General features: G+C 36.9%; 1 protein-coding gene across 1 annotated transcript in view; it reads left to right on the top strand.

Moving 5' to 3' along the window:
• CFAP47 (cilia and flagella associated protein 47) overlaps positions 1–26,149 on the top strand; it is a 380,737-nt gene that overhangs the window by 64,404 nt on the left and 290,184 nt on the right. The window contains exons 20-24 of the mRNA XM_062183128.1: positions 3,880–4,024; positions 8,057–8,151; positions 18,295–18,406; positions 20,917–21,011; positions 24,084–24,243. Of these exons, the coding sequence (XP_062039112.1) occupies positions 3,880–4,024; positions 8,057–8,151; positions 18,295–18,406; positions 20,917–21,011; positions 24,084–24,243 (607 nt within the window). The remainder of the gene's footprint in view (positions 1–3,879; positions 4,025–8,056; positions 8,152–18,294; positions 18,407–20,916; positions 21,012–24,083; positions 24,244–26,149) is intronic.

Genomic DNA, 26,149 nt, shown 5'->3' with positions numbered 1-26,149 from the left:
ATTATTTTTGGATTATCTACTTCTTTTTAGATTTAAAGACAGACCACAGTGTGGGAGAGAGAAAGAGGGAGAAGGATAAGGACAGGGACAGGGACAGGGACAGGGTCAGGGACAGGAAGAGGGAGAGGGAGAGGAGGAAGGAGAAGGAGATTCTATCTGCTGATTTACTCCCCAAATACCTGCAACAGCCATGGTTAGGCCAGTCTGAAGCCAGGAATCTGAAACTCCATCTGGATCTCCCATGAGCCGTAAGGAATCAGGCACATGAACCATCATCTGCTACTCCTCAGTGTGTGTGTTATTAGGAAGCTGAAATTAGAAGTGGAGCAGGGACTAGAAACCAAACTCTCTGACATGACATGCTTGTGTCCTCAGTGGCATCTTAGCCACTGCACCAACACCTGCCACTACCTATACTTTCATTTTTTCTCCCGCTACTATTTAAGCACCTAGCTCCACTCTAGTGCTGAACTAAGTTGAGAAAAAATAGATGATAAAGGTTCAATGACCACCTCAGATAGGACCTCCTGTTAGTTTTTATTTTTTTATTGTTAAAAGAAATTTATTAATGCATTAGATTCTCAGGGTCACAGGAAATGCATGATAATTACTATGACACAATTCTCATGAATTCTCATGTTAATGTAATATTAATGCGAAGAGAACAGATTCAATGTAGTTCATAGATATAATTTTAAGAATATACTGATACTTCCTTTCCTCTCTTTCTTTTTTTAATTTTTGAGATAACATATTTTAAATTTACATTATAGTCAAAGGCTTAATGCCTCACTAAATAAAGAGTTCACCAAAATTCTAGGGTCTGGTTGTAAGCTATAATTTTCTAACATCTCTTTTATTCCGTGATGAATGGTAAATCCAAATAGACTGACAAATAATAAGCTAACTTGTCCCAGGCTATGGTGATTTCTGCAGATTAAATGCTAGTTTCCAGAGCGCTTTTTCCCCTCATTGCTGTAGTGTCAGTGTACTTCTTTGAAATATGTAGGGCCGGCGCCGCGGCTCACTAGGCTAATCCTCCGCCTTGCGGCGCCGGCACACCGGGTTCTAGTCCCGGTCGGGGTGCCGGTTCTGTCCCGGCTGCCCCTCTTCCAGGCCAGCTCTCTGCTGTGGCCAGGGAGTGCAGTGGAGGATGGCCCAAGTGCTTGGGCCCTGCACCCCATGGGAGACCAGGATAGGCACCTGGCTCCTGCCATCGGATCAGTGCGGTGCGCCGACCGCAGCGCGCCAGCTGCAGCGGCCATTGGAGGGTGAACCAACGGCAAAGGAAGACCTTTCTCTCTGCCTCTCTCTCTCACTGTCCACTCTGCCTGTCAAAAATAAAAAAATAAAATAAAATAAAAATAAATAAATAAAATGAAATACGTAAGACAATATTGAGGCATTCTAAAGTCATTTGGCGAATGCTTTGCATGTTAAGGTATAACTGAATAATTTAAAGTATTTTGTGTTATATGTTTATCAGTATGCCCTTATGCTGGATTTTAGCTATAGCTGACTTTTAAAAATCATGTCTAGCATCAACAAACATTTTTGGTAATATGTGAACTAAGTGTATGGTATGGGCTATGGCACTGACTATGTGATTTAATGACAATATGGCATTTTATCGAAATGAGCATTATATGCAAGACCAGTTTGAGAGTGGTTTAAAAAAAGTATTTCAAGAAGCTGGGTGATGTGTCATACTAGTCAGTTCCTGATTTTTGTTATATATGTACAAAGAATTGAGTTTTCATTACCCATTTTAGATTTGATAAACTTTATGTATAGAACTAGATTCATATTTAAATGAAAGCCAGTTCACATCAATATAGTCTATTCCTCAATATTAGAATACTATTGCCTCAATCTCTTTTTAATGTTATATGTAATTCTTTTGCTAAGGAACTGTAGGCTATCTATAGTTACTCTACCACAGAGAGGAATCTTTTTGTTTCAGAATTTATTTTATTTATTTTAAAGACAGAGTTAGAGAGAAGGAGAAGCAGAGAGATCTTCCATCCATTGGTTCACTCCCCAAGTGGTCACTAGGGCTGGGGCAGGACCAGACAGAAGCCAGTAGCCAGGAGCTTCTTCCAATTCTCCAACCTGTGTGCAGGAGCCCAAGCACTAGGACCATCTTGTGTTGCTTTCTCAGGCACATTAGTAGGGAGCTGGATGGGAAATGGAACAGCTGGGATTCAAACCAGCGCACATATGGGTTACCAGCATCATAGTTATAGGCTTTCTCCCAATAGGCTACAAAGCCAACTCCCAACACAGAGAGGAATCTTATGGAATTTTGTGGTCTAGATACGTGCCTAGCCTGTGAATTAAAGCTCAAATACATTTCTTATATATGAGTGTATTTCAAAGTATTCATAGACAAATGTAATTAAAAGACAATGCAAATTTTCCATGAACATTTTGAAGACCCCTAGTTTTCATATAGATGCTAGGGATAGGAAAATGAATGAAACTTAAGATTCAGTAGTAGAAATATATATAAACAAATGGACTATGCGATATCACAGTGTGAGTAAATATGAGACATAAATGATCCTGAGCACAGTGTCATTAATTGTGGTTGATCTAACTAACGTTTGTTGGATACATAATATTAGGTCAAGTTGGGGGTAGGCATTTGGCACAGAGATTATAATGTTTGGGACACCCACATGTCCTGTTAGAGTGCTTGGATTTGAGTCTCAACTCTCTTCCTCATTCCAGCTTCTTGCAAATGCTTTCCCTATGAGACAGCTGATGATGGCTCAAGTAATTGGAACTCTGCAACCATGTGGGAGACTTTGATTGCATTTCCAGATCTCTGCTTTGGCCTGGTGCAGCCCTAGCTGTTGCAGGCATTTGGGAAGTCAGTCAGTGGATTGAAGATCTGTCTGTGTCTGTCCTTCTCTGCCCTGCTGTGTGTGTGTGTGTGTGTATCTTCCTTTTATTTTATTTTTTTAAAGATTTTATTTATTTACTTGAAAGAGTTACAGAGAGGCAGAGGCAGAGAGAGAAACGTTTTCCATCTGCTTGTTCACTCCCCAATTGGCCACAGTGGCTGGAGCTGCGCCGATCCAAAGTCAGGAGCCAAGAGCTTCTTCTGGGTCTCCCATGTGCATCTGGGGCCCAAGCACTTGGGCCATCCTCCACTGCCTTCCCAGGCCACAGCAGAGAGCTGGATGGGAAGAAAAGCAGCTGGGATTCAAACTGGTGCCCGTATGGGATGCCTGCACTGCAAGAGGCAACTTTACCCCCTATACAACAACGTTAGTTCCATCTATATTCCTTTTAAATAAACATGAAAAAATTTAAAAGTTAAAAATTAAAAAAAGTGATGATTACAAATTAGAGCCTACACAGAAGAGTGAAGCATCAGCTATTGGTTGGAAATGACAAATTATACAGTTTGCTGATATATTAAGTGATAGGGTGAGAATAGAGCTAGTTGAGACAGAATCATATCACAGGGGAAGGTCATGGTGAACTTTATGAGCTATGCCTTTGAGCTTATACATTGTACTGTATGATACCATATTTGACAGGGAACCATCAAATTTTAAGACAGGAAGTGATATGGTCAGATTCTTAATTAGTTTAGTTGTATCTTAGATAGGAGGAGAGAATTACATGGAAAGTTGTGAGTTACTAATTTCATATGGTAACATCATTTAGGAGGTGACAGTTTCAGGATTAATGGAATTTGTTTACTGATACATATGGGAGGTGGGAGAGAGGAAGGAAATGTGATTAATTTCCATAGAGTTCTAATTTGGAGTTAATAATTTTCTTGATAAAAATAGAAATGATTTTTAGTTTATATTTTTTCAAAAATACTCTAATTTCTAATTATTATTTGTCTTTTAATGTCAGTATATGTTTAACTTCAATGGCACCTATGCTGGTTCTACCCAAATTATTCCATTTGTAGTAAAAAATAAAGGTATGACACCTGCCACAGTGGAATTCAGTTTAGAAAACATCCAGTATTCTTCAATTACTCTTAAAGATAAAGCAGGTATTTATTTTATACTATTGTGATATTTATGTAAAAATAGTTCTAAATTTCTCTAAGGTGTAATTCTTAAATATAATTTGTTAAAGGCAATTATTTTTTAAAGATTTATTTATTTGAAAATCAGAGTTAGAGAAAAAAATTCCATCCATTGGTTCACTCCTCAAGTGGCTGTCAATTATTTTTAAATATTTTGAATGACTCAGTGCATGTTTTTCCTATTTTCTGTAAGTATTCATGGTTTTACTTCTAGAAATTCCTCAGTTTGAGTGTCAGAATAACTTGTTAATACGTGATATATATCTATGCTTATCAGTTGGCTTAAAGTAGTATATTAAGCATGTTATACCTAAGTAGACTCTATGTATGAAAATGAAATTGATAATTACTGGTTTTAGTCATTCAATAATTTTACATAATGTCTTTGGGAAGCTCTATATATTTATTCATGTATTAGGTATTTTTATGTTTAATTAGATGGAAAGAAAAATGCATTTTATAAGTGAATTTTATCTTTTTACTCCAAGGGTTGGTAAACTAAGTTCTTTGGACACGATTTAGTCCAATACCTGTTTCTATAAATTTTTATTAGAACACACACTCATTTATGTGTGCATTGCTTATGACTAACTTCAAACTATAATGGTAGTTGAATGGTTGTATAGAAACCATATGCCTCACAAAGCCCAAAATATTTACTCTCTGAAACAGAAAGTTTCCCAATATTTGTTTTATTCATTTCTTTTTCAGTGAGTATTGGTTGAATCTGAATTTCAAGCTAGATACTACCATTTGATTCCGTAAAGATAAAAGATATTTTACATGTCGTCAAGAAGTGAGCTGTAAATTTGTCAGTTAGAATCTCAGTAGTACACAGAAAACTCACTCAGAGGGTTTGGCTGAAGAGAGTTTAATATAGGAATCATCCATGGAGGTTGGAGCAGGTTTGCTGGTGAATTCCCTGATGGAATTGAACCAGAGGAAGAAGAGCAAGAACTAACAGAACACAGAAAGATGGCTGTTAGATCTAGGTGGTGTGCAGAAACCACCCATAACAGTGGGAGAGAGAAACAAAGAACTAAGCTATTCTATACAATGTGATAGATACCACAAGCCAAGTCCATGTAAAACGCGAAGGGAACATATGCAAAGAAAAACTAACCCAGACTCAGTAAAAAAAAAAAAAAAAAAAAGCAACCATTTCTTGGAGATGATGATTCCAAACCAAACATTGAAGATTGGAGGAGAGATACATAAGCAAAGAATGTTTGTGTGAAAGAATGCAGGTGAAGTAGTAAAGGATACACAGAGTAGAGAGAAACAGCAATGGAAAAGCAAGTGCTATCCATGTTATCAAGGGCCTCTTGTTGACTTTTATCCCAAAGATTAAGCACCACTATTGCAGGAGTTATATATTCAGGCATTGGCATGTTTAGGTCTGCACTACACTAATTTTCTTTTTGACACAGAACTGAGAATGAGTTAGGGTGGGTGTGTGAGCACAACCAGAGAAGGACCAGTTAGATATTGTAGTCATGCAGGTGAGAAGGATCCAGGCAATGATGCTGGGGATAGGAAGGAAGAGAGTACACATATGGTACTGAGAAAATAGCAGTGTTCTGGCTTGGTCACAGGTGTTAGGGAACAGAAGGAAATCTCTAGTCATTTCTGGTTTGGTTCTAAGAAATAGGTGACTGAAGGTACAATTCACAGTTGATGGAATCACAGGAGAATTTGATTAGGCAGGCATGTTGTGTTTGAGAAGCCTGTACAATAGCCTGGGAAAGATAATAGTAGTCAGTTGGAAATAATATGGAATCTATAGTCACTTTATAAAAATTCTAGATATTGAATATTTTTAGCTTTAACACTCTACACTGACAGCCCCATATTACTTTCATGCATCTTGGTCAGTGGATCACTGACTCTTCTTAGTTATCCTGAAGAGCTACTCGACAAAGTGCCTTTCTTTCCTCCATTCTGCCTTTACACTGAAGCCTCAAGCCTTCCCTGTAGGACACTGCATCAACCTTTGAAATGCTTTCCCTGTCTCCAAGTCTTTTTCTTTCTTTCTTTTCTTTTTTATTTTGATCATACCTATTCTAGAGTGTAGTCCTGTTAAACCAAAGATCTGAGCACATCTACTTAAAATGCTCTGCTGAGTCCCTATTACCAATAGCAATGTTGCTCAGCCACAGGCTGCTGAAACAGTTTTGGTGGTACACAAGTTGATTGTGATAATTATTAAAAATTTGCAATAAAGTATATTCTTAGAATATCCTTAAAAGTTCACTTATTATTACAAATATTTAAAGACACAAATGATATTCTGACAACTCGGTTTTTAAAATGATCATTTCAGGATTGTTTGATAGAGTAACTTACAGGAGAGAAAATGATGAGAAATAATTGAGTATGAACCTACCTTCTTATTCTAGTCACCTCTCTCATTATAGACACCATAGGCTGTCTGTGCTGGAGCTGTATGGTGTTATGCATTTTCTTCCAATAGCACTGGGTTTCTCTTGTAGAATGGCTCATGCTTTTCTCTCTCTGCATCCCGAGATCCCTCACTTTTTTAAACTAGCTCCAACCTCTGAGTTCTATGAGGCATGAGTTCCATCTCTACTCTTGTATATCAATTGTTTTGTGCCTTTGCTCCCTTAGGATATTGTGTAAGTCTTATCACAGATAGAACCGAATCTAGCCTGTTATCAAAGGGATCTTTGTACATGTTTGTTGTTCTGATAGACTGTATGCTCCATGAGGTCAAGGATCACATTTATAACATTTGTTTTCTACTAGAGTCGTCTGATTTAATAATGTACACATTATAGATACTCAGGAAATAGTTGTTGAAGCTATAGTGGATTGTTGAATTTCATAAGCTACAAGTTTATATGGATTGCAAATTTATGAATATTGGTTTATTAATTTATCTATTTTATTATATTTTCTATATTTTTAGTTATATATCCATGCTAGATGGATATTCTTTACTGTATGTTTTTACCATTTCCCACACTACAAACAGGGCATGTACCAGTACATAGGCAATAAATCTTGTTGTTTCATGGTTTTCCCATCATACCAAGGGTGAGTGAAATGAGTGGGACAAATGAAGTTATTGAAATTCATTTCTAACAAAGGAAATTGAAATGACTAATATTCATTTGATTAGTCAAAAACTTAGGGGGAAAATAAGATCATTAGAATTGTTTAGATGTGAACAAAATTTCCATTGTAACATGCATTTAGTCATTCAGGAATTTGTTTAACAAGTTTAAGTTTTATAATTTTTGGCTTTGAAATTTGCATCACTGTAGGACAACTGTTTATGTATCTTTGCCTAATGCCTTTATTCCTGGAGTGATTCCTTTTTGTCAAGATTTTTTCTTGTACAAAAAAATGGGATTTCTCTTTTTAAAATTAACCATATTGTTTTTAATAAGCTAGTTTTTGAAATCTATTTCACATTTGGGAACAAATAGTTAATAATATATGCTTCAAAATTGCTGAGAATAAATGTCAAAAAACGCATTACAAAAAACAATGGACAAATGTGGGGTGATGAATTTGTGTTTTTTTTCTTTGTGGACTATTTGATGTATCAGAGAATCTGAGGCTCCGTTGTTCCAAACTGACTGGAAGGAGAGCCTCCTGGGTGTTCTGGGACTTGTAATTCATCAATGCCTTGCTTTTCTCCTTTATTCCTTTCCATATGCATGTGAATATTACTAAGATATGCTTGGTGAACTTTGAAACTTTGTTGTTGTTGTTTTTAGGATATATATTGTTTCTGATTTGCTAATTGAATATGTTTTTTTCCATATCTGGATATCAGTTTTACTGATTAAAATCTTGATATTATGAGTGATTCTTTACCAAACAACCTGATGCAATTCTTCCCAACTGTTTCAGTAATTACTTCTTAGTGTTGATGCAGTTTTTTAAAGTTCACATTTCTGTACTGAATAATGGCACTGTAGATATTGTCCGGCTGTATTTCATCTATACCTTTTTCCTGTCTTTTAGGGAAATTTGCAAATGCTACAGTTCCTTATTTATATTCTTTGGAATTAGAGGAAAATTCATCTGTGGAATGTGAGATGGTATTTTCTCCTGAAGTAGTAAGTTCAGCTTTTTATTTTACTCATTTCCTGGAAAGTAGCACAATTAAACATAATCCTAACCAAGAAACTGTCAAAGATTACCTAAGTTCTGCTTATAATGGATCTTTTTCTGACTTGTGAGCATGCTGGGGGCATATCCTGTGGTTTAGTGAAATGATTGCTAGTGTGCCTGGCTTGTGCTTGTAGAGTGCTCGTAGGAGGTGCGTAGGACAGACAAAAGGGACTGATGGTTGTATGGCCTTTTACTTGATCTCTAAAAAATTCAAGATATGACATGTTGTGAAGAAGATAAAAATTTAGGCTGATTAAAATAATCACATATATTGGAGCTAGCATGTGCTTCTCCTCCTCCACCTCCTCCCCCTCCTCCTCTTTCCTCTTCTGATTGGTGTATGGTGTATGATTAATACTCTTGGAATCACTACCCAAAATTACCAAAGACATGTTGTGAGGATCTAAGTGGGGTTCCTCTGGTGCTAGTTGCTTTTATTTTGTTCCCCTTGATGTCTAGTAATTTTATTTAAAAAAAAAAACCAGCAAAATGAGAAACAAATGAACAAAATTAAAGAAACACTGTCTCCTGGAACGTGCTCACAAGAAAGGGGTGCAATTGGTGAAGTTTCAGGAGCCATCTCTGGGACAGAACTTCCCTCTGTTTACGCTATGAAAGGGCAGGTTGCTGCTGCCTTCTAAACAAGAATCAATTTTCTATTTAGCAATCAGTATAAAGTTCTTATTTCAAAACTTTTTATAAATCCAAGCATAGCTAAATTGATGACTTGTACCCTAAAAGTGTGGGATAAAATTAGCTAAATGAAACTAATAACAAAGTAATACTGTACTGAATATTATCAAATATTATCTTGAATAATCTATTTTTCCATAATGTTACTTTTACTGTGGATGAAATCTTGTTTTAGGAACAATCATACTTGTTCTTTAGCTTACAGTGGGGAAATTTATAAGGTTTGCGGACAAATACAGATGCTAGAAAATGATACTGATTTTATCATTCTTAAGTACCACATGTTACTTGGGAACATGATTTATGGATTAGGACACTTATGACTCACATGGAATGATGTTGTCTATAAACATTCATTCTTGTATCTTATCGAGTTTTAGACAAGCCCAATAGAAGATGCAGCAAATGCTACTTTTTTGAGATAAAAGTAAATGAAAATTCTTTTATCTTATACACAAAATTAAGTGTTCTCCCATGCATTCTGTATTATTGTTTTCTATGGATTTGGTGTTATCTGCCTATGCTCATGAATAATTATATTTAGATAGATCCAGTTTAGCAAGGTTATCAGTAAAGAAGAGAGCATTTTTCACTTTTAGAAAATCATCTTAGGATTTTTTCTTTTGGCCTAACTTAGGCTATGAAATATTGTCAGAATAGAAAGATTATTTAAATTTTTGTTTTAACTTTTCAGTGAAGTATTTTTCAATGTATGAAATATTATAAAAATATAGTATTTGATTAATTTAGTCTTCTATTTGTCCATCTAATTTAGACAAAAAGCATAATTAACAAGGTACTTTGAAGAATTTCAGAGGATGTTTTTAATTTTGATAGTATTCTAGTATTTTCCAAGGGCTACCCATCTCTCTCATACCCTATGCAAATTTTGTCAGCATCAACTTATATTTTAAATATTAAAAATTTTATGTTATTTTATTTGAAAGAGAGAGAGGAAGGAAGTCCACTGGTTCACTCTTCAAATGCCCACAACAGCTGGGGCTAGGCCAGGTAGAAGCCAGGATCCTAGAACTCAATATGGATCTCCCATGTGGCTGGCAGGGACCCAAGTATTGAGCCATCACCTGCTGCTTCCCTAGATGCCCATTAGCAGGAAGTTGGAATTGGAAGCAGAGCTGGGATTCAAACTCAGCCACTCCAAGGTGGGGTGCAAGGATCTAGGGCAACTTTTTGTTTTTTTAAAGATTATATATATATAATATATATGTAATATCTATAGCATATTAATATATATGTACATATATAATATACATATATATATATATATATATATTTACTTGAGAGGTAGAGTTACAGACAGAGAAAGGAGGAGAGAGAGATAGAAAGATCTTCTATCTCCTGGTTAATTCCCCATATGGCTGCAATGGCCAGAGCTGAGCAGATCTGAAGCCAGGAGCCAGGAGCCAGAACCTTCTTCCTGGTCTCCCATGCGGGTGCAGGGCCCAAGGACTTGGGCCATCCTCCACTGCCTTCCCGGGCCACAACAGAGAGCTGGACTGGAAGAGGAGCAACCAGGACAGAATCTGGCACCCCAACCAGGACTAGAACCTGGGGTGCCAGCGCCGCAGGTGGAGGATTAGCCAAGTGAGCCATGGTGCCGGCTATTGTCAAATTTAAATATAAAATTTAGAGGTGCAGAAAGAGTAAATCCCACCCTAAATCCTAATACTTAAAAATGACCACTGGTAAAATTTTGGTATATCTATTTCTCTGCCTCTGTGCCTATATTTCTACATTTGTAAGTTTAGTGAAATATTTTATCAACTATTTTAATTCCTATTTTTTACTGATTATATTAATTAAAGTGTTATGGGCTATTTTTGTCTTGGTAGGTATTCCAAATACAATTTCATTTTTTATGGATAATATGTATTTTTATAGCTGTGCTATGTCATGGTAATGTCACTAATCTCAATGTGTACTTTGTATTTTCCTCCTTTTTGTTGTGAACTGTAATACAAAACATACAATTGTAGATAAATTCTCTTTCGTTTAAATTAATAAGTGTATTGTGGCTTCTTTTGTGACACTCTGTGGAATCTAGCTATATTGAGATAAATCTAAGAGAACTCAGTTAAAAATGATTGTATCTGGATTTGTGTGGTGTCTGTATGTGTGTACATGTATATGCAATGGTACAAGGAAGAGAATGTTTATTATTTAAAAATAAGCTTTATTATTTAAAAATAAGCTTTTTAAACATGTATTTGGATAATTTAATTTTTAAAAATTCTAAATAAAAGGAACTAAAGTAGTCCTTTTGAAATCGGACATGACCCCCTAAAATGTATACAAATAAATGTCCCTTTAGAGTTCCCCAGAAGTGCTATCTGGGGTGCCACATGTGCTACCGGAATTTGGGGTGCCATATGATGTCACCATGGGCTTATTACTAAATCCCCCATATTAATAAGCCTGAGAGGGTTCTTGCCTCTTATTTAGAGAAGAATTCTAAATACTGGCACAGATAAACGAGGCAGCATGGTACGTTTTAAGCTTTTATTTAATGCAAAAGGTATCTAGGAAAGTGAGGGTTTTAGTTCAGGATGGAGAGAGGGGAAAGTCTGGGTACTAGGGTAGCGTCCATACCACTCAGAGAGCAGGCCAAAGCCACGTGCAGCAAGCCCCTGGAGCTGCTATCCACCGCGTATCACTGGCAGCAAAGCAGAGGCAGCGAGCCTTTTGGGACTCTCCCTGCTTTTTATATATTTTCCACAGGGGAGTGGCTTGTGGCCAGGTGGACACTCAGGTATGGTCAGGTAGAGCCTGATGTCACATAGGGGCGTGGCGAAGGTATCAGGTAGGGCTTGAAGTCACACAGGGGCGTGGTGAAGGCTTGGTCTTCCAGCTCACAAACCTAATCAATTTTAGCCTGTATGCCTGCCTACTTCACTTTTGTGACAAGTTAATAATTTGAATCATGAAGGTATGACATTCTGCAGAATGCCCTCATCTTGGAGGTACATAGAATTATGCAGACATGGACATAGATACACACTTTTAAATAAGGAAAAAGACCCTGTTTAGTGCAGTATCTTAAGCCATAGATTTTTTAAACATGATTTTAAAGATTTATTTATTTGAAAGGCAGAGTTACAGAGAGGCAGAGGCAGAGAGAGACAGAGAGGTCTTCCATCCACTGGTTCACTCCCCAGATGGCCGCAATGGCTGGAGCTGTGCTGATCTAAGCCAGGAGCCAAGAGCTTCTTCTGGGTCTCCCACTTGGGTGCAGGGGACCAAGAACATGGGCCATCTTCTATTGCTTTCCCAGGCCACAGCAGAGAGCTGGATCAGAAGTGGAACTGCCTGAACTCGAACTGGCACCCATATGGGATGCCAGCACTTCAGGCAGTGACCTTATCTGGTATGCCACAGCACTGACCCTAAGCCATAGATTTTATTTATTTATTTATTTATTTTTTGACAGGCAGAGTTAGACAGGGAGAGAGAGAGAGAGAGAGAGAGAGAGAGAGAGAGAGAGGTCTTCCTTCCATTGGTTCACCCCCCAAATGGCCGCTATAGCCGGCGCGCTGTGCCGACCCGAAGCCAGGAGCCAGGTGCTTCCTCCTGGTCTCCCATGCGGGTGCAGGGGCCCAAGGACTTGGGCCATCCTCCACTGCCTTCCTGGGCCACAGCAGAGAGCTGGACTGGAAGAGGAGCAACCAGGACAGAATCTGGCGCCCCAACCAGGACTAGAACCTGGGGTGCCGGCGCCGCAGGTAGAGGATTAGCCTAGTGAGCCACGGTGCTGGCCAAGCCATAGATTTTAAAATATGTTGACATATTGTTATCTTTCCTTAATAATTCTATATTATGATTTTGTATTTTCATATACAATGAAAATATATATGAAAATGTTTTACTTAAGGGTCACTCAAAATTGGAAAAATTTATAATCCAACTTAAGTTTCTTACATTATTTTTTGGGAGAATGTATTTTTAATATGATATTTTTACTCCAGTTCACCATTTAGCAGTATCAACAATTAAAATTTTATTAATTTGTTCCTTAATGTTTAGACTGTGGCTCTTCTAGGGTTCTGTATTCTGATTACAAAAATAAAATATATATATTTATAGTTCTATAGAGTGCCACACTTTGCTTAAAATTGTGAATCACTACACATTGACTGGGTATTATAAACAGAGATTTACTTAGCCTATTGGAGTGTAATTCAGTCTAATAATGAGAATGGCATATAAAATCCTGCAGAGACAGCAACACCCTGTGAGAATTTGCTTCATAACTTTGTGCCAGAAAGGTAGATTTATTATCTGCTCTCTAGTCATTTTAAATGTCCTCCAGTGTATTTATAGCCAGGAGTAAGTTGTCGGTCTTTGTGTGTATATGAATATAAATAGACAATGGGTGCTGTCTTGGTTAACCTATGTAGCAGAAAAATGTGAAATCAGCAAAACAAGATTAATTTATTCCCTTCTTACAGTACACCAGGTTTGAACACAATTGAAAGTGTATGTGGGCAATTGCACTTTTATTTGCCATACTTGACTGGACTCGTTCCTGTACTTTAAGTCATTCAAATGCCTCCTTTCTGTGTGCACCATTCACATGTCTTCTTCCCTATTTATGTTACTCATTAGCCACATGTAGCTATTTACAGTTTAAATTAGCTAAAGGGATTTTTTAAAAAATATATTTTCTCCATGATAATACATCACTTGATCTTAGCCAAAAGGCTTAGAAGTAATCATCATCATAATACTTATATTTCAAGTCCTCGACATGCACATGTGGCTACTGTAGAAGTCAGAACATTTCTAACAGAGAGCTGCTTTGCATGGGACTGTGTGGATCTTTCCCTATTATTACCCCTACTTTTCCCACTGCTAGGGACCACGTACTGCCCTGTGACACATGCTGACTGATTTTCAGTGGCAAAGTTGCTGTGCAGCCAGCTGATGCTATTATCTTTGCTGCTTTACATTTGGCCTGTAGTTCTCAAATATGAGGGAGAATTGTTCTCACTTTCTTTTTTCTACCAATCTTTGTCTGCCTTTGAGGATAGGCAACCCTTTGGATAAATGTTTCATGATGGTTATTGAGTACTTTCAATCATTCTCGCAGGAAGCTAAGAATAATCCTGTAAGGATTAAAAGAGAGGACATTTGAATGACAGCTGTTTCTTTTTGATTAATAAGCATTTTTGTCTACTAGCCCTGCCATGGGGACTGAAATACTTTGCTCACTAGAATAGCTTCTTTCACGTTGACTTTGAATGACAGTATCTGGGAAAGTGCTCAGGCTAACAGATACTACAAAACTTTCAAAGTTTTGTTTCTTCATTAGATACTTCAGTAGTTTCCATTAATGATAGGCTAATCCTTTCTCTGTGTTTATTGGTTAGTTTTTGTGGTAAGGTTAATCTTGTATTCCTACAGTTTTGCTAAGGTGATAAATCTTCCATGGGGAAGAATTCATTGAAACTTAACTTTGCATTTTGTGTAATCATAAAGATTCCTTGGGTGAATACACTTTTTATGCAAATTGTGAGAATGTGAGTTAAGAGAAGTCAAATGCAGGGGCCAGCTCTATGGCATAGTGGGTAAAGCTGCCTCCTGCATCCCATGTGGGCTCCGGTTCAACTCCCAGCTGCTCCACTCCTGATGCAGCTCTTTGCTATGGCCTTGGAAAGCAGTGGAAGATGGCCCAAGTTCTTAGGCCCCTGCACCTGGGTGGGAGACCCAGAAGAAGCTCCTGGCCCCTGGCTTCAGATCAGCACAGCTGCGGCCATTGTGGCCATCTGGGGAGAAAACCAGGGGGTTGAAGACATCTCTCTCTCTCTCTCTGCCTCTCAAATAAAGTAATTTTTTTCTAAAAAAAAATCAAATTCAGTATGAATTCCCACATATACACAACTAAAAATTAACTTTCAACCTTGTGAATTCAGCACAGTGTTTGAGAAAATATGTATGATTCAGAAGAGAGAAAGGCTTCTTAGAAAAGTTTTAAATAAGAAACAGTTAAGGGATGAAATTAGTACATTGAATTATCTTGATCATCATCATCATTATCATAAAAAATAACAGGGTCAGTGTTGTGGTGCAGTGGATTGAGATGTCACCTGCGAAACCAGCATCTCATATGGGTGCTGGTTCAAGTCCCGGCTGCTCCACTTCTGATGCAGCTCCCTGCTAATGTGCTTGGCAAAGCAGTGGAAGATGGCCCAAGTGCTTGGTCTCCTGCACCCATGTGGGAGTCCTCTATGAAGCTCCTGGCAACGGCCTGGCCCAGCCCTGGCTATTGCAACCATTTGGGGTGTAAACCAGCAAATGAAAGCCCTCCTTGTCTCTCCCACACTCCCTCAGTAAGTCTGCCACTCCTTATCATTCCTTTAGGACCCAGCACTAAACTCCATGATAGTCAGGACTCAATGCCCAATTAATGTCGGAACTGAGTCCATGATGACTCATATCATTCTTTACTCCAGTTGTCCTCCTAAAACATAGTCTCTGGTAAATAGATTCTCACCCTGTCAACTCTGATTCCTCTTCCTTATATCATTTATGTTTATCTGGGCTTCTTTTCCCTTCATGGTTTCTTCTTACTCGGAACATGGGTATCTTAAGGGCATTGGTTTTGTTATAACCTTTCCTATGGAACTTTTATTATTATTATTACTATTATTTGAAAGAGAGAGTTACAGAGAGAGAGAGAGAGAGAGATCTTCCATTCGCTGTTTCACTCCCCAAGCGATCCCAATGGCCAGGAATGAGCCAGGCCGAAGCCAGGATCCAGAATTCAGGGGCTTCTTTGGATCTCCCATGTGTGTGCAGGGGCCCCAAGCACTTGGGCCATCTTCCATTGCTTTCCTAAGCCATTAACAGGGAGCTGGGTTGGAAGAGGAACAGCTGGGACAACAACTGGCACCCATCTGGGATGCTGGCATCACAGGTGGCAGCTTCACCTGCTACACAACACTGACCCTTCCTATGGATCATGATGTGAGTCTGGAAATGATTTCTTTCTCCTTGGTTGATTTTCTGCAGACTTCTTACCTGTTAAAACATGACTAATTCTTTGAATTCTGCATTGTTTGAGTTCACTGCTCCTACTAAGAGCAGCTATCTCTGCACATAGTCTTGGTCAATACTAGCTATTTTTTTTTCAGTCAATACCTTTAATTTTTTCAATCATTTTGGTGTCCATAGAGAGGTCTATCCAGAACTGTGGCCTCTCAGTTTCTTGCCTTAACATTTCTATTGATCTCTTCCTTCATTTCCCTCAGCTTATTCCATTAGGAAACGATCTCCCTTCAGCACTCAGATGAGGATGACAGTTTGCAAATATAGTTTTTAATGTTATTTGGCTTTCAAATGTGAGTCCACATTATACATAGAAAAACCTGCTAAAATACTAGCCTAAAAATAACATACAATTAATCCTCCATATCTCTGGATTGCAAATCAGCATATTCAATCAACCACAGAACAAAATTGTTCAGGAAAATCCATCTACATTGAACATGTATAGATTTTTAGTTCTTGTCATTATTTTCCAAACAATATAGTATAGTTACTATTTGCATACTATTTATATTTTATTAAGTATTCTAAGTAATCTAGAGATGATCTAATATGTAGGGGAGGATTATGCCAGTTATATACAAATATTATAATATTTTATATAAAATACTTAAGAAGCCATGATTTTGGTGTCCACAAGGGTCCTAGATATTGAAGGATGACTGCCAGTAATGTTAAAACATGCATGATAGAAAATTCTGATTTATACTAATATTCACAGTAAGAGAAAAATGATTCAGAAGAGGAAAAATAGAAAATGAGACTCAAAATGTAACTACTTACTGATGACTAAATAGTAAGAAATTCCAGAAGAAATAAGATCGAGTAAAATCTGTTATTTTTTCCTTTGGGTATGGGATATCAAAGCAGGTTGAATTTGTCCATGAAATATTACATCTTTGTGCTATTTACTACTTGGCATCCGTGTGCTGCTGCCACTGCAAAAATAGATTATCGTGGGAAGGATTTGCTTGCTCTATTTTGTCAAAAGAAACAAAACATCTATTAAAGTAACACATGCTGCTGTATCTTTTGCTTCTATAATTCAGTTATACGAACAGACTGTTTGCATAAGATCTTATGACAAGAGAAGGAATTGGCAGTGGTATGGCCAGCTAAATTTAAATACAAACAAAATGGAAACAGTGTTTTTCATAGTAGGGCAATACTAATGAGTAGAGCTGAGATTGTGTCTTTTATACTGTTTAACTGGTCATTTTATTTTAAATTTTTCAAATTATTAGAAGGGGCTTAAGGAAAATAGCATGACACTAGATTTAAATATATTATAATTTGAAATCATCAGTGCCTGTTGTCATAATCTTGGATACTTTTGCTATTTTAAATATAGTATTATTCCTCCCATTTCACCTTTAAAACCTTCACATTTTTGCCAATTTTCAATCTCCTGTATAGAAACTTATGAAGAAGACACAAAGCAAAAGCTATAGTTTTATTTGGAATATTTAGAATTTTATACATATAGGATCATATCATCTGAAAACAGAGACAATTTTGCTTTTTCCTTTCTGATTTAGCTACCTTTTAGTTCTTTTTTTCTTTCCTAACTATTTTGGCCAGGACTTCTAGTACTGTGTTGAAAAGAAGTGGCAAGTAATAAAAATTCTAAAAACCCCGCCAAAGAACTGATAGGACTATTAAACAAATTTCGTAAAGTTGCAGAATACAAAATCAACATTTAAAAAAAATCAGTTTCAGGGGTTTGCATCATGGCTCAGCAGGTTAAGCTGTCAGTTGTGACATTGGCATCCCATATCCAATGCCAGTTTGACTCTAAACAATTCCACTGCCTATCCAGCTTCCTGCTAATGTGCCTGGGAAGGCAGCAGAAAAGTACTTCTTCTGCTGGTTTACTCCCCAAATTGCTGCAACAGACAGGGCTAGGCCAACCCAAAATCAGGAGCCAGGAACTCTATCAGGGTCTCCTGGTGGCAGGGGCCCAAGCCCATCCTCCACTGCTTCTTCAGGTACATAAGCAGGAAGCTAATCTTGACACTAATCTTGAATCTGCACTCTGATAAAAGATGCTGGCACCCTTGCAGGTGGCATCTTAACCTGCTGCTCCACAACACCGGCCCCAAGATCTTTGGTTCATTTTAAGTGACTAGAAATTATTTTTAAAATGTATTTCTATTTTCCTTTTGAACTCATAGAAAATAAGTCAAGTCTTGTTTTATAAAATGCAATTTAAATGTCATAAGATAATTTTATTTTTGTAAACTGATTTTGTAAACCAATGTTTTCTAAATTAATAATATAACATCAAAGCAAAATCACTCACAGGTATAATGTACTTTTTCATCTGTCAGGTAGAAGCATTTGCCTTTAAGATCCCAACTCAAGTTAATTTCTTCAAAGGTTCAAAGCCTCCTTTGGTGTCAAAGACAGCTCTACTCCAACCATGTTATGTTCAAGCCACAGGTATGTAATGTGAAAGTCAACTGATGTAAGTCAAACATTTTAGTTAAAAATATTGTTATTTTCAAAAATAGAAATATTATAAAGTAAAATTATGACATGATTCTTCTGTGTATTACTTGAATTATGAATCTGAGATTGAATATTGATAGCAGCACAAACATATTTTTGGGTAACTGATTCTTGCTTAAAAAAAGAAGAGAATAAAAGCAAGTTGACTTAGTAATTTATTTATTGCATGAGAAGTTAAATGGTTAAAACAAAATATGCATTATTAAAACACATTGAAAAGGACATGAAGCAATGAGAGATTTAAGAAATATTTTTCAAGGTTGCTAAAGGATTAAGTACATTCAAAGAAAATTTAATTAAAATTTGGAATTATTTGTTAACTCTATTCAGTTTCTCAACTATTCAAGGATAAAACTATACTTTCGGCAAGCTTGGGTTTTGCTTTTTATCATATGCGTTTAAAAATTATTCATGAAGTCAAGTAACTTATATTTTACTTTTCTTGTTTTGATATTAAGTTAGATTTATGCTAATTATAAAATAGTGATTATTGTCATATCTTAAAAATTGTACAAGACAACTCATAAGAGAAGTCTCATTAAAGTAGTATGTACATGACAAAAATTTCTTTCACTCTTTTTAAACCCAGAATAAGTACTTCCACAGCTGGTTTTTTGGGAGACTCCATGAAGTTAAAATTTTTTCCCTTGTTTTAAAATATGTTGTTTTGGAAAAGAAAATAATCATTGTGTCATTTTACTTTTTGAATTAGGTAGATTATATTTCATTATACTCTGTTTAGATTAATTTTTGTATTTAATGTGACTTTTCCCAGGATTTGTTGTTTGCTTTTAGTTTTATTCATTTGTAAATAATTGTCTTTATTAATTTTATGGTAAATTCAGTTTTTTCTCTGTGAGTTCTTACATTGCTATAAAAATTAGAATGCCTTCCACTTTTGGAGGGCTGATAAATATACAATTCTGGTTATTTTTTATTTTTAATGGCTTAAATATTTGTTCAACTATATATAGTTAGGTTTTTTTAGATTATTTATTTGAAAGGAAGAGATATATAGAGAGGGAGAGAGATAGACAGAGATCAATCTTCCATCAGCTGGTTCATGCCCCAAATGCCTACGATGGCCGGGACTGAGCCAGGCTGAAGCCAGGAGCCAGGAACTCTGTCTGGGTCTCCCACATGGGTGGCAGGGATCCAAGCACTTGGGCGATCTTCTGCAACCTTCCCAGGTGAATTAGCAGGGAGCTGGATCAGAAGTGGAGCAGCCATGACATAAACCGGTGCCCATATTGAATGCTGACGTCATGCTTTACCTGCTATGCCACAATGCTGGGTTCTATGCCTCTGTATTTCATATTAAGTAGTTCCTTCAATTGCTATTCACCCTTTCCTGTTCTCTCGTGTCTATTAGTGGCTCTCAAAAAATTAGTTTCAACACCAAAAATTGTATCATTTCCAGGCAGTCAGAATGCTAATGGATGTTTTAATATTGGAGGTGTAAATGGGGTAGTCTGAAATGTTAATCTTTGAGTATCTCATCTTGAGTAGTTTTGTTCCTCCAGAAAATAATTCTTAAATAATATGCATTAGGGAGAATATAGCTTTTTTGTTTAAAAGATATTGGGCTTTCTGAATGATGAAGTAATATGAGAAAACAGTGCTATGTTTTTAAAGATATAACCAAACTATTATTTTTCTTGCTTATTTTATATAGAAAATTCACAAATGGGAAAGCTGTGTTGTGTCTTTCATGTTCTGTGTCTCTGCCATAAGATTGTCTTTTCTAGAATTTCTCATGACAGGTTGGGAACTGACACAATGCTGAACACCATGTACAACTTTCTAATGTCTCACTTGTCTTGACTTCTACCAAAGCAGCCATTAATTCCAGTCATACAGGAAAAGCTTGTATATAATGCATACATTTATAGGATCAGAAATCGGTTTGTTTCCAATTACTTAGTATCCCTTTGGTCTCCATTAAGAATTACAAATGACTAAAAGGTAAGCCTAAAAATACATAGGTTTTTCTAGCAGTTAATATCTTCCCAACTACAGTAAGTATTTTTATTCCCAATCTTCCTTAGAATAACCATTTATATTTAGAACTTTTTTGTTTCATTTAGGAAATGTTATATATCATGTATATATTTCCCTGTATTCCAATAATAATACTTTATGTATTTGCTCACTTCGGGCAAATTATCATGTGGAGACTTTTTTCTTAGTGAATACTCAGTATTGTTTGTACCCTTTTATCATCTTAAGGATAATTTTTTATTTTACTTATAATAAATTATGATTTTAATAATCTCCCCAAAATTGAACTTTATAAATGTAGTAAATGAAGATATTTTGGATCTGGTTGCTGATTAAAAAAATAGAAGCTATTATTTTCTCATATTGAAAAGTATACTAACAAGCACCTATGAATTTATATTCATTAATATTTGGTCAATATATTTTATTTCCTGTCATAGTATTGCAAGCACCATTGAAACTATCCAGTACTAAGTTTGTATTTGAAATACCTTTACATGAAGTGAACTTTAAAAAGAAAATCACAAGATCTCAGGTATGAATAGAGAAGTGATACAGTTTAGCACTTTTTGTGATTTTTTTTTTAGCTTATTTAGTTGCTTATTCTGAAGTGTGAGTGGTTTTAATTATTCCATGTGATTGACTTTTCTCCAAAGATTTATGTTACTCACAGCAAGGATATTGGCATATTTAGAGAACTTGTATTCTTGTGTATCTGTTACCATTTCTCTAAATATCTCCTATCATCTACCTAAACCTAAATTCAAATGCATATCTTTAATCAATCCAATACCAGATACATTTCAGTCTCTCTCCCTTACTCTTTAATCACTCCTTTCTCTGACAGTAAGAAATCCACCTCTCATTATTTACAATTTACTTATTTTCCAACTTGATGCACAAGCAAAGGAGTTTCAGAATTGCTAATCTGTAGCCCATTACAACTGCTAACACATTGACCAAACTGGAGTACAGTGTTTATCTTGGAGGGAGATTCAAACATTTTTGGAAAAAAGAATTAAAATATAATGCAGAAGTTTGCCTTAGTGGTTGGAATGCTAGCTCCTCATGTTAGAGTGCCCGAGTTCAAGTGCTAGCTGTGTGTCTCCTGATGCCAGCTTCTTAGTAGTAGGTACTCTGGGAGGTGGTGGTGATGGCTCAAGAACTTGGGTCCCTGTTACACACATGGGAGACCTGTGGTGAAGTCCAAGCACCCAACTTTGGAGTGACCTAGCCTAAGTCACTGTGGGCTTATGGAAAGTGAACCTGTGGATGGGAGCTCTCTCTGTCTCTCTATCTTTGTTGCTATCTCTCTGTGTCTCTCTCTGTGTGTCCATCTGCTTCAATAATAACTATTTTAAGGGGCCTTCACTGTGGCGCAGTAGGTTAATCCTTCTGCCTGTGGCACCAGCATCCCATATCGGCGCTGGTTCTAGTCCTGGTTGCTCTTCTTCCAATCCAGCTCTCTGCTGTGGCCTGGGAAAGCAGTAGAAGATGGCCCAGGTCCTTGGGCCCCTGCACCTCATGGGAGACCAGGAAAAGGGCACTTGGCTCCTGGTTTTAGATCAGCACAGCTCCAGCCATTGCGACCATTTGGGGAGTGAACCAACGGAAGGAAGATCTTTCTCTCTGTCTCTCCCTCTGTCTGTAACTCTATCTCTCACATAAATAAAATCTTTTAAAAAATAACTATTTTAAAAGATAATACAAGCATATGCCCATATATTTTTATTTTTAACAATTCTTCTTTTATACTTTTTAAAATCCATTTGTACAGTTCTTTTTGTCACTAGCTTTATAGTTTCCATTTAAAATACTGTCATTCAAAGTTATTTAGGTCAATAGTTCCCCACCCTCACTAAATTCAGGGAGTTTATGTCTACCATTTACTTGTCATTTTTGTTGTTTGTAAAGATTTATTTATTATTTATTTGAAGGATAGAGTGACAGAGAGAAAGGGAGACACGGAGTGGGGTAGGGGGAGAGAGAGAGAGCAAAAAACTTGTCTTCCATCTTCTGATTCACTTACCAAATGGAAGCAACAGCCAGGCATGATCCAGGCTGAAGCCAGGAGCCTGGAACTGCACCCAGGTCTTTCACTTTGTGGCAGGGGATCAAGCATATGGGCTATCTTCCACTGCCCTCCCAAGTGCATTAACAGGAAGCTGGATCAGAAGCAGAGTAGCCAGGACTCAAACTGGCACTCCAAAATGGGATTCCAGGATCACAAGTGGTGCCTTGACCACATGTGCTCTGATGGCGGCCCTGTATCTAACATTTGTAATGCAGTTTGTTACAGACTGCATCCATCTTGGTTGATTGTTTATTGATTTACATAAATTTACATTCAGTTTGTAGTATACAGATCTGTTGGTTTCAAAATATTATTAGAATAATATATCTAACCTTTCAATGTGGTGAAGAACAGTTTCAACACACTAAAGATTTTGTGTGATTCCTTTCCAAACTACTATTCCGCTAACATTTGGCAACTGTTTTGTTTTGTTTTTGTTTGTTTTTCTGTTTCTAAAATTTTACATTTCCAGCATGTCAGATAAATGTAATTATGTGATATATAGCCATTTGGGTCTGATATTTTTCATTTATAAAAGTATACTTAATAAGCCGGCGCCGTGGCTTAACAGGCTAATCCTCCACCTCGCGGCGCCGGCACACCGGGTTCTAGTCCCGGCCGGGGCACCGATCCTGTCCCAGTTGCCCCTCTTCCAGGCCAGCTCTCTGCTGTGGCCAGGGAGTGCAGTGGAGGATGGCCCAAGTGCTTGGGTCCTGCACCCCATGGGAGACCAGGATAAGAACCCGGCTCCTGCCATCGGATCAGCGCGGTGCGCCGGCCGCAGCGCGCCAACCGCGGCAGCCATTGGAGGGTGAACCAATGGCAAAGGAAGACCTTTCTCTCTCTCTCTCTCTCACTGTCCACTCTGCCTGTCAAAAATAAATAATAAAAAAAGTATACTTAATAGCCATCCATATTTTGTATAAGTTAATATAAACTTATTTTATCACTGAATTTTATTCAGTTGTATGTATGCACCACCATGTGTTTATATCCATCCTTTAGTTGAAGAGAATCTTGTTTTGTTTTTTTTTTTTTTTTCATTTGTCTGTTTTGCCAGTGTTTGGACATTATGAACAAAGCTATTATATACATTTATATAGAGGTTTTGTGTAAACATACATTTTTAGTTCACTTAAGTATTTAGGAATGGCATTGCTGGATCATATGGTATGATTAACATTATAGTAAACTGCCCTGCTGTCATACAAATTGAATGTATATTTTGCATTGTGACCATAAATGAGTGAGGGGTTTTGTTGCTCTCCATCTTTGCTAGCCAGAACAACTAGACTGATATTTTTATTTTACCTCAATCTCCATTGTTTTGTGTGTTTTATATAGTTCTCAATAGACTGTGAACATATCTTTATATCCCTTTGCTTGTCTAGCATCAGTTTTAAAGTATTTAATCTATGACTATCATTTTTAATCATTTAACTTGGTTTATAGACCCAACAACATGCTATAGCAATACAATTGATTTTCTAATGCACACTATAATTCTTAAAAATTTCATCTTTGTGTTAAAAGGATCTTGTCTTACAAAATATATCAAAACAAAGTGTGCAGTGGACATTGGATATTGGCGGTGCTGATAAACTTTTCAAAGATGGTGTATTCGAGTTTAGTGCACTGACCGGCATACTGCAACCAGAAGAAGAGTTTAATATTTCTGTACATTTCTGTCCAAGTAAGTAATTTTCTCCTGTACTGTGGTGACAATTTAAATTTATCTTTTATTTTACCTTACATACAAATTTGAAATGACTGGTTATATGTTCTTTTCTCTTTGAGTAAGTACATATAATCTTATTGTATTGATCTCATTTTTATATCTTAAAATATTTACTGACAAATATGGTATATATTTAAGGTATATAATGTTATGCTTTTATATGCTATATGCACATTGTATAATTATTACCACAACCAAATTAATAAACGCATCCACCATCAATGTTACATCTCCATAACTTGCTTTTTGTAGCTGAAAGTTATTATCCTTTTGCTAACCTATTCCCATTTCCTCCACACCCAAATTCCTATTCTTTGTTCCTATGAACTCAACATTCTAGATTCCAGATAAGTGAAATTATATTGTACTTATAGTTCTGTGTCTAGCTTATTTCACTTAGAATAATTGTACTCTAAGGTCACTCTGCAAATAGCAATATTTCCTATTCTATGACTGAATATTTGATATATATATATACATATAGCACATTCTTTATTCATTCAACTGTATTTGAACACTTATGTTTTTTACATAATTTGGTCATTGTGAATAAGGCTTCAATAAACATGGGAATGAAAATATATTTTTGATATAGTGATTTTATTTCCTTTGGTTATATATACAAAAGTGCCATTACTAGATTATCTGATAACTATATGTTTAATTATTTGAGGAAACTCTATAATGGTTTCCATAGTAGCTGTATCAATTGACATTCACCTCAACATTGTGCCAGAATTCCTTTTTCTTCACACTCTCATCAATACTTATTACCTTGACTGTTTGATAACAGCCTTTCTAACCCTATGTGTTATATTATCTCCTTATGGTTTTGATCTGAAAGTCACAGATGATTAGTGGTGTTGAGAATGGTTTTGCATACCTGTGGTAATTTATGTGACATTTTTAACCTAGAAACCTTTTACTTAATGAATACAAACTTCATGCAATTCATATATACAAATTTAGAAACACAGTGATTCTTCCCACGTTGCCCTCCCTCCCACCTTTCTTCCTCCTCCCTTTCTTAGTTCCATTCCTATTTTTTAAAAAGATCTATTTTCAGTTAACTTTATACTCATAAGATAATCCTGTTGCCGTTGATTTCTCAACAATGTTGCAGTGGGTTCATTTCTGAGAGGAGCAGCGTGGTGGGGGCAAGAGGCGCGGAGTCAACACACAGACCCCGGGAGTCGGGTGAAAGCAGGCAGGCTCCATTGCCAGGTGGGTTTCAAAGCCATTCCTGACTAACTGACGCTCGCTTGCCAGTGGCCACCTTCGCATGGCCTTCTCATTCCACTACGTACGATCTGATACAGGCTGTGATTGGATGGATTTGAAACTGCCTGGCGACAGGCTGTGATTGGATGGCTTTGGAAACTGCCTGGCAACAGGCTGTGATTGGTTGGGGTATAGACCGCCCCTTGACCAGATTGGCTGGTCTTGGCTATATAAGCTGTTGTACCAACTGTAATAAACGAGTCTGCCGGCTGCTCGCCTCAAGCCTGCTTTCACCCGACTCCCGGGGTCTGTGTGTTGACTCCGCGCCTCTTGCCCCCACCACGCTGCTCCTCTCAGAAATGAACCCACTGCAACATTGTTGAGAAATCAACGGCAACAAACCCTACACTAAGTAAAGAGTTCAACAAATAGTTTGAAGGGAAAAAAAAAGCTTGTTCCTCAACAGTCGACATAAGGGCTGCAAACAATCATCACATATAAAATTGTCAATTTCACTTCTATAATTTACCTTTTAGGTACTCTATTAGTTACCAATGATCAAGGAGAACAAATGGTATTTGTCTTTTTCAGACTGGCTTAATAAGTGGTTTCCAGTTGTATCCATTTTGTTGCAAATGAA

This window comes from Lepus europaeus, chromosome X (genome assembly GCF_033115175.1).
Source record: "Lepus europaeus isolate LE1 chromosome X, mLepTim1.pri, whole genome shotgun sequence".
Classification (NCBI taxonomy): Eukaryota; Metazoa; Chordata; class Mammalia; order Lagomorpha; family Leporidae; genus Lepus; species Lepus europaeus.
Note: the sequence above shows the minus strand (reverse complement) of the source record. Positions and strands in the feature narration are given on the sequence as shown.